This window comes from Urocitellus parryii, chromosome 7, assembly GCF_045843805.1.
Source record: "Urocitellus parryii isolate mUroPar1 chromosome 7, mUroPar1.hap1, whole genome shotgun sequence".
In the NCBI taxonomy this organism is placed as follows: Eukaryota; Metazoa; Chordata; class Mammalia; order Rodentia; family Sciuridae; genus Urocitellus; species Urocitellus parryii.
Window position 1 is genome coordinate 10,703,489 of NC_135537.1, and position 15,371 is coordinate 10,718,859.

The 15,371-nt window shown below is 41.7% G+C and overlaps 1 protein-coding gene across 3 annotated transcripts in view; it reads left to right on the forward strand.

The window, feature by feature from the left end:
- Positions 1–15,371, forward strand: part of Adcy8 (adenylate cyclase 8) — a 212,775-nt gene that overhangs the window by 80,951 nt on the left and 116,453 nt on the right. For all 3 annotated transcript variants that reach the window (XM_026407468.2, XM_026407475.2, XM_026407480.2), the window contains exons 4-5: positions 2,568–2,679; positions 10,561–10,688. In XM_026407468.2, coding sequence (XP_026263253.2) covers positions 2,568–2,679; positions 10,561–10,688 — 240 coding nt within the window. The remainder of the gene's footprint in view (positions 1–2,567; positions 2,680–10,560; positions 10,689–15,371) is intronic.

The window sequence follows — 15,371 nt, forward strand, 5'->3', positions numbered from 1 at the left end:
ATCTGAAAGGGTCAGCCAAATGGAAAAAAAGAAAATTTAAAAGACATGAGTTTTGCATAAGTGAGGGCAGAGCTGTGGTATGTGCTGATGACTTTCCATATTCCTTCTTTGTTGGCAAAGTGGCTTGATGATAAAGGCCGGTCCCTAGAGAGATCAGAAATTGGATGGCTCTTTTGGAAGAAAATAAATAAATAAGATATAAATGTATATGTGTTATATAAATATATAAAAATAAAATAATATAAATGGCAGATGAAAATGCCTGTCGCCATGGAGAAAGAGGGAAGAACAAACTACCTTCAAAAAGGAAAATAATAATAACAATCCCACACACCCACACCATCAAGTGCCACAACCAATGTGTTTGTCCTTCTTTCTGTGCTTCCTATAGTCCCAAACAGCCCAAGTTACTTCTGTCCCTGCAAGCCTGAAAATGTATTTTAAACATCTTACTCTGCAGACCCTGTTCCAAAGTTCACAACACTCTGAATTAAAATCCCCTTTCCTGCCCTGCCTCCTGCACCAGGCCAGAAGAGCGGTTTCCAAGGGAGAAGAATGGTAGGGGGCAGCCACCACCAGGGCTCTGCTAGGGGCGGCAGTGGCAAGATGCCCACTGTTGGGGCTCAGTGCTGGGGAGACAACCTCACAAGGGGCAGAGGGGGCTCTTCTGCCCAAGACCAAGCTGTTGGGTGCTAAAATAAGACCAGAGGCAAGGAAAGCAAAGCAGAGGAGGATGGTCCTGAGCCCTGTCTGAGAACAAAGCCAGACCGGCTGCTACACCCCCTCCCCAGCCCCCAAAGCAAACTGCTGCAGAGTGGGGAACAGTCTTGAAATTATTTCCAGTGCTGTCGCCCTCTTCACAGCAACCCGCCTCCTTCATTCTTTCTTCTGTGGCTTTTTTTAGTTTGTGTGTGTGTTTCTTTGATGACCCTTCCCTAAAAATTGTCTCTAGTGCATTTCTAAGTGTTGATTTTGGTGCCTCCTGTCAGCAAAGGGTGTGTTCCATTCCACTCGGAAGACAACAAGTTTATAGCAAGAATCAAGAGACCTGATGACCTTAAGCCTAATGTCTCGTGGCAGCTGGAGAAAAGTCCCTAGCCTTGACCTCTGTCCTTTCAACCACCAAATGGTTAACGTACAGCTCTGACTCGAACCAGTGCTTCTATGTCCATAACGTGCACATCAATCAAGGGAGACTCTTATTGAAGCAAATTTTGATGAGTGGGTTGGGAGGGGTTTCAGATTCTGCATTTCTGACAATCCCCTGGAGAGGCCAGGGGTGGCCAAACCCACATTCTGAAAAGAACTTAATTCTGGCATTTCTGTTGACTGGACTCAGGATACAGGTGTAATAAGGCCAGACAAATTGTGTACTGGGTAGGTGGGACCCAGAGGTAACTTTTTCCTTCTATTTACATAATAGATGGAACACACTTGGGCACACATGACTCTACTCCACTAAATGCCTTGACAGCGGGGCATAGGCAGGCAGGAGACTAGTGAAGGAGTGGCTGGCCATGTCCAGGGAGGTCTCCATAAATATAGAGTCATAGCGTGAATGAGGTCATAGATTTTAATAGATACCAAAAAGAGACAGTGCTGTTCTAAAGACCAGGTACAGCATGGACAAAGACACAGGTATATAAAGAAACCTCTGAAGTTTCAGAGAGGCTAAAATGTGAGCAATGATAAAGCATAGCATCCTGTTTGGGATCCCATCCTTCCTCTGAGAGGTCCCTGAGGTGATGGTGAGGTGAGTGGAGCAGTGTCCTTCAGTGGACAATCCCAGCTATATCACAGGCCACCGGTGAGATGTGGGCAAGTCTCCTTGCCTCTCTGAGCTTCATGTCCTTAGATCCAGACTGCAGAGCACTGTGCCTGCCTCACAGAGTAACCTGAGAGATCAGCCAAGATGGTACCCATGCAGTGCAGGCTCTGGGAGGCTCTTGAGGGCTGCTCCTGCCCTTCTACCAAGCCATAAGTGTAGAATAAGTCATCACTTTGCTGAAATCCTATGAAAATGTAAGAGTTTTTGGAGATTGATCATTCTGTCTGAAGCCTGCCAACTTTGCCAGCAGGGCTCACATTTTGGAGAAAGTTTAACTATTTGCCTGCCATGTTGGGTAGAGTACATGTCACTGAGCTTGAGTTGCTGAGCTTCTGTGTTCTGCCCCAGCCCTGGAGTCTGTTCTGCAATGTGCTCATGGCATCTACATTACTGTTCTTTATAAAAATATAGACATAACCCATGAAGTTTCATTGTGCTTTTCACCACAAAGCCATTTATTTACACTGAACAATTCCTTTGGAGTCTGCATTGCCTACATCCCCCATCCCACTCAGAAGGACCTTCAGCTGACCCACTGTCCTTCCTGATCACCTGAGTAGCCTCTCCTTGCTGAGATATTTGTTAAATACCAAGACATTCCTCCTGCCTCCCATGGCAGGAAGAGCAAAAATCTCAGACCACAAAGACATTTGATTTATTTGGATGGAGTTGATGTTTCTCCCAGAACAGATTAAAATATTAATATGCTTTCTCCCACCCCCACCCCTTCCCTGTTTAGTATTCTTTTTGCAGATGTTAAAGGATTTACCAACCTCTCTACGACCTTGTCCGCTCAGGAGCTGGTCAGGATGCTCAACGAGCTCTTTGCCAGATTTGATCGACTGGCCCATGTGAGTTGAATTTAATTCCCTCCTAGTCTTCTGTAGGAGTGTGGTACTGCATGTGGAATGAGGGAAGAGAAAGATTCAGCCTTCATCACCAATGCCATTACCATTCTGCATTCTGTCCCCGGGCCTGGACCCCTGACCCTCTCACATTCTGGGGACTGATGTTAGTTATTTATTGGTCTCGGGTGGGAGGTTTGTCAGATTAATTTTCCCAATTGAGAGACAGCTGATTGAGTGACAGTCATGCTGGTCTGTTCTGTTTTCCGTTCCCTCATCATTATTTCCCCCTGCACGTGGCCAGGTGCCATCCAGCTGCAGGATCGGTGTTCCTGCATACAGTGATGGCTGCCTGCAGTTTCCTAGCCAACCCCAGCCATCTGCAATGAATTGCCTGTTTTCAAGACCCTGTAATCTGCTGGACCATCCCACCACCATTTTGTTCAACCTAACTTGACAGCTTTGTTTTAGCCAACCAGACACTGCCTTCATTTTTCAGCTGGCCTAATCAAAGCTAAGATAGAAAACAAATGAAAGGAGATGAACGTTTCCTATCAAAACATATATTTCTAATCCTGAAGCCACTCGGGTTCCTGAGGGATAGCATTATCACACTGTAATTTAGAGTGGGCTCTGGGCTCTCATTGGAATAACCTAAGTTTCTGCATTGTGAAGTGTATACAATCGTGCCAGCTTCATGGGCTGTAGTGAGAATTAATTAAGACTGCATCAAGTGGGAGTTCAGTTTTAGAATACCAAATGTCCTGTTCCAAGGTTGCCTCACTCCAAGGAGATCCATCCCCTCATATTCGCCTCTAAGCAGCTAGTAGGTGCTGCGCCTAGTGCTCTCTGATGGGGACATGGGAATGAAGAAAGCACCTCTTCATTTCCTGAAGCTGACTCTGGCCAGGAGTACATAAATAGGTAGTGCAGTGTGCCGTGTGCCAGGAAGAAAGCCAGCCTGGGTGCTGTGGAAACACAGAGGCAACCTGTAACCCTTAGATCAGAGAAGACTTCCTGGAGAAAGTGACTCATAAGCTGAATCCTAAAAATGAGATAAACAAACACAATAGAATACTGTTCAGCTATTAAAAAAAAAAAAAAAAAGAATGATCCACTGATCCATGCACATCAATGACTGTCAAATGCAATATGCCAAGTGAAAGACATGAGATACAAAGTAGATAACTTTGTGACTCCACTTATGATACAGTCTGTGAAAGAGAAAATTACAGAGGCAGGAAACAGAGTAAGTGTTGCAATCGTGCTGGCTTGGGCGAGTGTGGATTGCGATCACAGCAGCAAAGGGATGACTTAGGGAGTGATGTAGCGCTCTGTGTCTTGATTGTGGTGGTTTCATGACTGTACACATTTGGCAAAAGGGAAGTTGTTATTGTACATAGTGTATACACTAGTTAGCAAGGTGAAGAAATCAGGAAAGTCTGATTTATGCCGAGGAGAGCATAAGAATAAAGATGTTGTTCTGTATATGTGGACAAAGTACAAGAGACCCTAGAGGGAAAGTGAAAGGTAAACAGCCATGAAGAGTCAACCAAAGGCAAACGGGGGGTGCCAAGGAACCCGAACTGCCAGCTGAAGCTCCTGGACAGCCATCAGACAGGAGTCCGGAGAGGGAGGAGGTGGAACTGAGGTCTCTGCCCAGTAGTGGAGTTTACCTGGAGGACTAGACATTTGGGGAAAAGCAGGTATACCCTTTCTTTTGATTATGCATTGAGGATGGTTGGTATTAGTTACATGGAATTATTTCATTCTTTATGGTTCTGAATATTTTTCTCAAAGATGTAAAGATGAACAAAAATAGCCTTCTGATGAGGGATAGATCAAAGTCAACTTCTGGAGCCATCGTAAATCCCACAGACCCAGAGAAAAGGTGGCAAAGTAAAATTTAATCCATTATTCAACCAACATTTATTGAGTATTTGCGTGTGCCAGGCACCATACAAGACTCTGGGAAGACAAAGGCAGTCCTTTCCCACAGAAAGCTCAGAGTCTGGCAAGGGAATAAGACAATGATCATCACAGCAGTGCATCCCATGAAATAATAAATACAGATGTCCTGGGGGTTAGGAAGGGGTCATCCATACTTGAGGGGTGGACAGGAATCTGGCAGCATCCAGAGAGGAAGCCCCATGCAGGCTGGGCCAGGAGCCACAGCAGGAGCCTTTCTGGCGTAGGATTAGATGAGTGCCTTTTAGGCTCAGACACTGTGCAAAGGCAGAGAACTGTGAAAACACACTGCTTGTTTAGAGAACTAAAGAAGCTCAAGCTTGCTAGCATGTAAAGGGCACAGGAGCTCTGGTGAGAAATGAGATGGATGAAGACAAGAAGAAAAAAATCTCAGAGGGTAGAGTGCAGCACTTTAAGGGATGGGGACTTTGTAGCTTGATCTTTTTCACTCTGGTGATCCTTTACAGCCTGCAGGGCTGGGAGTGAAGTGGGGACACACAGCCAACCAAGTACCAATGGGTTCAAGAAGTCACCATCTATCATCTGGGGCTTGAGACTAGTGAAAATATCTTAATGAAAAAAATGTCAGTAAAATTAAACAGAGACATATCATGGAGTCAACATATTATTAGTTTTGATAAGAATATTAAACTTGGTGATCCCTGGGGGATGTGTTGTCCTGTGCTGAGTGCTTTCCCTGGGTGACCTCAATCTGCTCTTTATTGTTCCCATCTTACAAAACAAGTGTCTGAGTCTCAAAGAAGTAAAATGATCTATCCAGAAGCCTCAGGAGATTGTGTGTGTGTGTGTGTGTGTGTGTGTGTGTGTGTGTGTGTATGTGTGTGCGTGTGATTAAGACCCAAGCCCACTGAGCATAGGAGGTTGCTTTTAATCACTAAGCCACTCCCCAGGCAAGTGGAGGATACAAGGACAAGACGTCAAAAAGGTGTTGCTGCTCACACATGCAGCATGGCGGGTGAGATTCAAGTGTACCCTTGATTCAGATGACCCAGAGCAGTTCAGCTGAGTCTTCATTTCCTATTATAATTTGAAGGATGGAAAGTTTAACAGTGCAGGTGAAGTGTCTTAGTGCAGACCAGCTCAAAATCAGTATTCCTATATCCTCACATACCTCACATCCAACCCTCTTTCCACTACCCCTACCTCAGCCCCAGGTGCCTCAGTACCTACTATTACAGGGGACTGTCCTTGGAAAGATTTGAGAAACTGCAGTAAGAATAGTTTTACTCACTTTGGAATGACAAAACTTACAGCTATTCTGTCCCTAGCCTTAGGCAAGTTACTTCATCAGCTGGGTTACAAGTTCTGCTTTTGTATGAACAGGGTTCAGATTTGCAGTTGTGTATGTGTGTGTGTGTGTGTGTGTGTGTGTGTGTGTGTGTGTGTGTGTGTCTTAACACCAAAATTCTGTGGCTCTAAATGCTCCCTGGTTGCCTTGTCTTGATCCTTTGCTATAGATTTTTGCTACAGAGAGATCAGAGAAAACCCATCTCACCTGTCAATGGCATACACCGTACCCTATATTCACTGCATTATTAAACCACAGGGGTAACTTCAAAGTCTTCTATGAAAGTTCTTCTTAATTTGATTGAATTCAGTGTCTGTGACATAGAGCACCTTTTATAGTTCCCTCGACACACTTTGGTAACTTTTGCTTTTGATCTTTTTTTAATAAAGTAAAGCCTTTACTTATCCCTTCCCCATCCAAATCAGGAAGGTGTTATGAAGGCCTTAAGACAAATGACACACTAATTGTTATACTATTGCCATCATTTTACCTTAAACCTTTTAAAAAATTTTCCATCAAAATGGGAAGCAATGTCAATTTGTAAAAATAAGAAACAAACTTATCGCTATGCAAAAGTAATCAATGCCCTAATGAAACTGAACATCTTGTATACCAATACAGAAATGTTTCATGACATATTGTTGCATGAAAAATATCATATTTCAGATCTAGAAACATAGTATGCCAAATATATGGCTAAAGAGCAAGGAGAATAGTTCAGATGTAAAGAATGTGCCTGCAGTTGTGTCCATAGCCTCTGGGGAGGGACAGGGAGCGGGCTGCCAGGGTGCCCATTTGAGAACAAGGGGCCTTCCAAGGGGACAGAAACCTCACCTGTGCTTTAACTTTTACCAGAACAGTGTATCCACGTCTTACTTGTGGGATTACAATTAGATGGTACCATAAAATCTGTAGTGGTTCTTCATAGAACTCTTTTTATAAAGAACATTGGTGGCACTAATGCTTTTGAGTCTTTTTTTATTTTTTAACAAGTTTTTTTTTCCTATTTTTAAAAATAATACTTGTTCATTATGTAAAATTCAAACATTAAAGGTATAGCTAACACAGAAGGTGAACATCTACCTCCCTCCAAAATATGATGATCTTTGATGATTTGGTGCCTGCATCTCCCAATTTTATCCACTATCTACATAGGTGGTTTAGCAAACTCCTCAGATTGTTCCAAGATTTTTACATCAAAGACATCAAGATGGGAGGAAATAGATTATAAGATTAACTTGGTAACCCACAAGAAAATCTCACCTGACTATATTTTTCTTTTTAAATATCTTTTTCCAAAGCAGCTGAGCAGCATTTATTTGAATTTTCTGGTGGGGAAAAAAAAAACTTGCTTGAAAAATCCTGTTATGACATCTCACAGCTTATAATAAGTGATTAGAAAAATGTGTTTGAAAATTGAAGAAGTTGACAGATAAGAAGCTGGGCTTCCTGCAAATGTGTGTGTGTGTGTGTGTGTGTGTGTGTGTGTGTGTATCCCTATATGTGTGGATATTTAGATATTTCTCCATATTTCTATATATGAAATATGTAGTATATATTATGTATATTTTGTTTTATGTGAAAAATATATTCTATATACTATATAAGCAGAGAGAAAGAGAGAGAAAGAGTACCCATTTATTTGGGACCTACAGATTTTCAAGGAGTTTACCAGGTTTCACCTTTGGTTTGAAAGAAAAGTGGACCCTGAACATGAACACCTTCATATCATTGTCTAATGTTTGTCCCAGAAGATGAGAAAATCATTTCACACCCTCTCTTTCCAAAATATTCTTGTGAGGAGTTCTAACCACCTGGACTTTGCCATAATTCTTGAAGTTTTGCAAAGGGAGAGTGTGGAGCCCCGAAGTCAGTCAGGCGTGGACTGGAATTCCACTTCTGCCTATAATTTGCAGTGTGACCCTGACCTCCTGGAACTCCTGTCTGTAATATGCCACATGCCTCCGGGTGGTCATGAGATAAATGTGACATTCAGTACTTTGCCAGTCACGCCCATAGCCCATGCCCAATAGCGTTCGTTCCTGGCCCCACTTAGGTTTTTCCAGAATGCTCTGACCTCAGTTTTTGTGAAAATATTATTTATTAGGAGTGGTTTTATCACATCTGGTCCAGATGGTGATTTTAAGCATCTTCTATGGGGACAAGAGGTTGTTTTTTTGTTTGTTTGTTTGTTTTTTTTTTTTTTTTAAAGAGAGAGTGAGGAGAGAGAGAGAGAGAGAGAGAGAGAGAGAGAGAGAGAGAGAGAGAGAGAGAGAATTTTAACATTTTATTTCTTAGTTTTCGGCAGACACAACATCTTTGTTGGTATGTGGTGCTGAGGATCGAACCCGGGCCGCGTGCACGCTAGTTGGGCGCGCTACTGCTTGAGCCACATCCCCAGCCGGACAAGAGGTTTTTTATTTCCCTCACACTGAGACTTTTCACATCTGTAAAATAAACGTGCTATCTTCTCATCTTGCCACATTCAAAATTTTATTGTGAAGTGCCAAGAAAAAAGATAAGGAGACCAATATTGAACACAGGGAAGGCTACTTCCAGGTTGTCATTGTCATTGAAAAGTGAATGCACCCTTACTCTATTATACATCAACAATCAGATGGATTATTTGGGCACCTGCTAAATATGAAGGACTGAAAATCCCGTATCAGTGGCTGAACGTCTCCACTGCTTCAAGCAGCTGGTAAAGTTGACCAGAATGCAGATGTCTTATTTTTAGATGAAAACATTTTCTCCTAAGTCCCTTTCCCTCATACCTTCCCATGGCCATAACCAACAAGGAGACAGATCTCAAAAGACCATTCGTAGATAAAATCACCAAACCTTGCCTTCCAAACTGTTTTGATCTATAAAAATCAGACTAAAGAATCAAAATACTGGCCCTCAAATTCTCCTTTATCGACAAAAATTCTAACTTGTGGGCACAAAATGAAATGAAAAAAAAGGAGCAATGTAATAAGATTTTATAAATTAAATTAATTTAAGTAAAGAATTAAATTAATTTAAATTATTTTAAGTAAAGAATTAAATTAAGTAAAGAATTTATCTTTTCTAATAATATATCTCTCAGGCTGAGGCAGGAGGATCACAAGTTCAAGGCCATCCTCAGAAACTTAGTGAGGTCCTAAGCAACTTCATGAGACTGTGTCTTAAAATTAAAATAATAATAATAATAATAAAATCCCTGGGGATGTGGCTTAGTGGATAAGTACCCCTGGGTTCCATCCCTGGTACACAAAAAAAAATCATGTCTTTCCTTTTTTATAAGATTCAAGTAAAAGAGAAGGTCTCTGTTAAATGGGTTGTTCTTAATGTGTTCTTGCTTTTATGAAGTGATAAGGCTAGAAAGAATATTTGCATCATTATTTTTGGCATTTGTTAATGGATTTTTCATGGCTTTTAAGCAAATTTTTTAAATTGTACCTTATGACAGTCCCCCAAGCCCTCTGATATTTTCCTTTTTAACTATCTCCTGGACCCCACAAACCTGGGCACTACCAACCAGTGGACAAGGTCTTCTCTGAGCTCCCCTCCAGCCACAATCCTCTAGCAATCTTGGAAGAAACAACTGAAAGCGTTGAGTTCCCCTTGTTGATCAGAACTCGTGGTAAACTCTCTACAAAGGTAGCCGCACTGAGGTAGTGAAGACACAGGAAACCCAAGCTCCTAAAAATAATTTTGAGGTGGCTGTGGGTGCTGCTAGAGTCCTGCAGATTGCATCTGTGCCACTTAGGAAGGTGGGTGAGGCCCTGGAAATCGAACCCAGACAGGGAAGGCCCAGAGCCTGTTCTGATTCTCATGTATTTTTATTGGGAGGTTCATCTCATCCATTTGTTACCCAAACCCTCAATGAGATTAGCACAATGCACACCGCTTGGCATTTCAAGTGTGTCATCTTGGCTGTCCTCTCAGTGGTCCTTGGGACCAGTTAACAATTCTCTTCTCCTCCCCTGGGACCCTGCTACCCCAAGGAGACCCCCTTCCTCATGGAGCTAGAGAGTCATAGGTCCCTATGACTTCAGATCCAGAAGGCATCTCAGAGGTCATTCCGTCCCAACCCCTTATCCAAGAATACTTGGTCAGCTTTCCCTTACTGTAACAATCTACCTGAAATCATTAACCTATGAAGAGAAAACAGTTATGTCGACACACAGTGTGAGGAGTCTCAGACCCGAATTGACTGGACTCACTGTTTTGGGGCTTGTGGCAAGGCAACGCACCATGGCAGGGAGCATGTGGAGGAGCAAGCTCTTCACTTCATGGCACTTGGGAAGTAGTGGATCCCTTCAAGGGTGTAGCCACCCCTCCCCCACCCCCAGTGGCTGGAAGATATCCCATCAGGCCCCACCTCTTAAAGTCCCCAGCACCTCCCAACACCATCAAGCTGGGAACTAGGCCTTTAATACACACATGAGCCTTGGGGGTACATTTCAGACCCAAACAACAGCAATAAAAAAACTTCATTTTATTGGTGGATACCCTTGGCCCCAAGATGCAGCCTACCTAACCCTTCTTCCACCTTTCCCCAGGCTTTCTGAAGAACTGATACTTCTGCTGACACCGCCCTTTCCCTCTCACTCTGTCCCTTTCAGGAGCATCACTGCCTTCGCATTAAAATCCTGGGAGATTGCTACTACTGTGTTTCTGGACTTCCCGAGCCCCGCCAGGACCATGCCCACTGCTGTGTCGAAATGGGACTCAGCATGATTAAAACCATCAGGTAACTTGTTATTTCCTCCATATTACCCAGCCCTTCAATGTGCGTAGTGAGAAAGATACATTACCCCATCTGTCCTTTGCAGTATTTGATGGTATATGGTGAAAACCAGAGCCCTTTGACTTCTCTCACAAAAACTATACACTAATTAGTTCTCCTCTGTGAAACAATGGACCTGCCACCTTTACTATTTTCTAACTGTATTTCACTTTCAATTAATTGTGCCACAAGTTTGTATCATAGGTGTTCTTGTGGAAATAAAGGAACAAGATGAGCAAAGCCTTTGCCTTCAGAAAGATTACTGCATAGTGGAGATATTAGCGATGTATAATTTCAATTCAGAACAATAAGCTTTGTGACAAAGTCCAGGTGCTTAAGGGAAATAGAAGAGGAGCAGCGAATTCAATCTGGTATGTTGGCGAAGGCTTGCAGGGTAGAGATGTCTAAACTGTTTCTTAAAATGTGGGTAGATAGCAGCAGGATCCTGAGGAGAGACATGGTAGAGTGGAGAGCTAGACATGTGAGGAAATCAGGATATGTTGCAATGGCAGCTGGTGAGGCCTGAGGTGGAAAGGGGGTGACAGATGGACAGTAGTCTGGAAACAGCCAGAGCCTACAGGGCCCATCAGCAATGTTAAGAGTTTGCATTTTATCTTAAAGCCAATGTGAAATTATAAGGAGAAATCAGGATTGTCTATGGATTATCTACAGGATTGTCTTAAGATCATATGTCTCAAGGCCAAGTAGATAGGTGAATATAGAGGCTTCAAGTGTCCACTCTACCATGTCCCCCTCTTGTGTAGACATGTGGAGTTATCTTTCTTAAGGACTGTGGAGAGAAGAGCTTTCAGGTTCCAACTCAAAGTTCTTTTTGGTCATCTTTTGGTAAATGGAAAAGGCTGTACATGGTCTTAACTGTTTATTTGGGCACTTGATAGTGCTTCCCAAACAACAAGGATGGATTGTGATAATGTTCTAACTGATTTCAAGAGGGGCAATGGGACTGACACCAAGAAGACAGGAGATTTTTATAACTAAGTAGGTGTGTGAATCTTATTCAATCTGTAGGTAGCTTTGTGGAAAGGTTTGTTGAGCTGCACCATGAGTCAGGTATTGTGTTATGCCCTGGAAATGCAGTCATAAGCTCATTTTCCAGGGATCTTTGCCCATTAGAGACCATAGGGAGTTTGGATCTATTGATTGCTTGGATTTATTGCCTATAAAATGAAGAAATAAGACCAAACATCTCCAAAATCGCTATCACTTCTGAAATGCTGTGATTTGTAACAACATAAAAATCTCATTTGAGTAGTTAAACTTTCTACAGACTTTCTATACCAGTTTGTATCTTGACCTTAAGAAGGAGAAATGAGAGATGACTTTGCAAAAGAAATGAACATCTAACATCAAAAAGCTTTAAGATCCTTAGAGTATGATCACTTCTCTTTCTACAGAGGACTTTATTCCTCTGGACTATTTTATGTCCTTTCTGGAATTGGGGGGGTTGGAAAGAAAAGTGAAATTTGCATAGATTGAAATAATTCAAGGACATCTTTTTTGTTAGTTTATTAAGTACTGCTTTTCTATCCTTGGGATAAGACAATTTGGTAGTTTATTTTTTAACTATATGAGTCAGAGACTATTAATACCCAAACAACTCCTTGATTATGATGTAGGAAACTGGAGGTCCAGCATTAATTCTTCTAGTTAGCAAGAAAGCATAGCACAAAGAAACTACCAGGAGATCTGAATTTCATCAAACCTTGGTTACAATTGGCTCAGACTTCTAGAGTTTTCTTGTCAAGGGATACAGTTGGAGATATAGCTGGTGGACAATATTTGCACATTAAGGGGTGCAAAAGAGAATCCCAGCTACATAGTTTTATCAAAAATTTTATAATTTTAACCAACTGTCACTTACACAAGTTGTCATTTTTTTATGCAGCTCAAAAGTACTTTTTCCAATTGGAAAAATGCTTGATAGAAGTTATAAAGTCTAGGACCTTCATAATATTATGTTGCAAATATTAAAATGTAATGATGATAAACTATTGATTTAGTAGGTTTTCTGGATCTTATGGTCGCTTTATTTCTTTGTTGTCAGAACCAAAACCCAGTTTAAGGTATTTTCCACCCATTTTCTGAGACTCTGTCCCACTTTCTGGCATTTCCTTAGAGAATTAGGATCCTAGCATCAATTCCCAGAGTACAGAAAGACAATGAGGGGCCGGTGCTGTGAGGCTGAAATACGGCATTTGAATCTTTTATCACTAGACCTCATCAATTTAAATAATTGCTTTGTTTGGGTAAGAATTACAATTTTTACACCAACACTAAAAATGATCCTGGCCCTTTACTCATTGATCAGTCCAAATATGTGGTAGAAAATTTCCTCCAATCACAGACACATCAGAAAATTGTGCCAACCTTAGACAACATCATGATTAGTTACTCCTACTTAGAGCATCATCAGACTTCAAGGCAAATGAGGAGGGGCAGAAGAAGATGGAGAGTAGAACTCTTCAGAAATCATGCATCCATAGAAACGTCAATTTGAAGTGTGTTAACTCCTTATATCCTCACAATTCCACACATCAACATACCTTCTCGAGAACCAGGTGATAGATTATAATACCTGGTACTAACACAATAATAAGAAATGATGCACTGGAAAGGGTATGAAGAACAGTTTTTAATTACTTGCATTAACTCTCCCATAGGGTCAGGCAACAAATTATGGAGAGAAACTGGTTGGGAGATATTTTTGTATCAATTGAGGGGGAGAGAAGGGAGGACCTGAAATAAGGCAGTAGCTAAAAAATAAGACAGGAAAGGATGGGGATGCTTCTAAGCTGTGACCAGATCCATCGTCCAAGAGACAATGTGCAACCTAGAAATTTTAGTTAAATCAAACATTTATTAATGACATTGACCTTACTTTTCAGTTGACAATACTTTGAGAATCTTGGTCAAGGGTCCACTTTCTTAAAAGTATAGTTTGTTGCTGGATGTGATCATGGCGAATTGTCCCTGGAGGAATGACTGCCGTCATCACTGTATGAAGTGATTTAAGTGGACACACTGTGTGAAGCAGGGAACCCCTGACCTGCAGCAGTAGACCCGGGCTGTTTCCTGCGTCTCCCTGGTACTAAGTGGATGGATGGCTTAATGTAGAGCCTCCGTGACTGCTTCTGTAAAATGGAGGTATGATACCCCAACTTCAGAGTGTCCCTTTGGAAATCCAAATAGGTAACATGCATATAATCACCATAAAAAGTATTTCAATAGGAATCTTGCTAGTAGGGCCAAGTTTGGCTAGTGGAAAATTTGACTTAGTTAAGCCACAGAAATTTTTTTTCTTTATCATGCCTTCTTTTCTGTGCTACTAAAATAATGATAGTAGCTTGAGTTGATTGAACACTTACTATTTGCCAAGCACTGAGCTAAATGTTGTGAATGTGTTAACTCCTTATATCCTCACAATTCTAGAAGATGGGCAAGGGTGGTAGGCAAAATATTGATATATAAGTATGACTAACACATGAATTAAACAGAACGGCCAAGAGCTTCTAATCAAAATGTGTGTTGGCTATCCATATCCAAGACAGCTATACAGGTGCATCCTGACTAATAGAAACTCTAGAAAGAATTTACCTGTGAGGAAACAAGAACTTTCAGAGGTCTTGTAATTGCTTATAATTGCACAACTAGTCAGTGGCAGCATGAGAGCTGCCAATCTGGAACTGAAGCCCTGTGTCTTAACCATTATAGTAGTCCTCCTCCTAGCTCTGGATTTATGCAATTGCTCCTAATGCTGGAAATCAATACCCATCAATCAATACCCAAAGGATCCACATACAGCTTAGAAGACTCCATATGCAACCCTAAGAAATTATCAGAACTGATATTGACAGAGCAGAAAGTCAGTAAACATCCAAGAATAACAAGATAATAAGCCCCAATCAAAAGAACTGCAGAGAAAATTCATTCCACTAAAAATACTTGATTTTAGAAACATGATATTAGCTAAATGAAAGACAAAAAGGAGACTGCATGTAACTTTCTTTCTAATGAAGGATTTAACGCCATCTCATGCATGTCTTTTCATAAATCAAATTAATTAAGAGAGGCTTAGGTAATAGTCTCTATTACATAGATTGAAAAGTGACTCCAGGTGGCCTCTCTTCACACACCCGGGGTCTATTTTGGGGAGTCTTGATAGCTGAGAAGATGCCAGAGCTGGCACTCTGCTCTGTTTTATGCAATATCTTTATTAATGATGTATAAAAAGTGTCCTGGATGAATCTAAATGAAAATTGTGTCCTTAATGAATCTAAATGAAAATTATGGAGCTGAGTCTTTCGAGTGCAATTTCTAAAAAGGCACAGCGACGACACCTGAATGCCAAGTAGGCACTGGCTTTTCCCCAGCAGTTAATTAGAACTAAGGCCCTAAGCCCCGTGGGTCAGTTGCCCTGGCCAGCGCAGTGGTAGGACAGGGACCAGAAGACAGGCGTGGTCTTGCTTTCCTGGCCTGAGGCCAGAAATCTCTTGCCCGCCTCTTGGCCCCTTCCTTTCCCCCTCTCTCTCTTGCTTGTACTTATTCTTCCTTTTTCTCTCCCTCTCCCTTCCTTCCCTTCCTCTCCTTCTCTTTCTTCTGTCTCTCTTGTCTCTATTTACCTTTCTC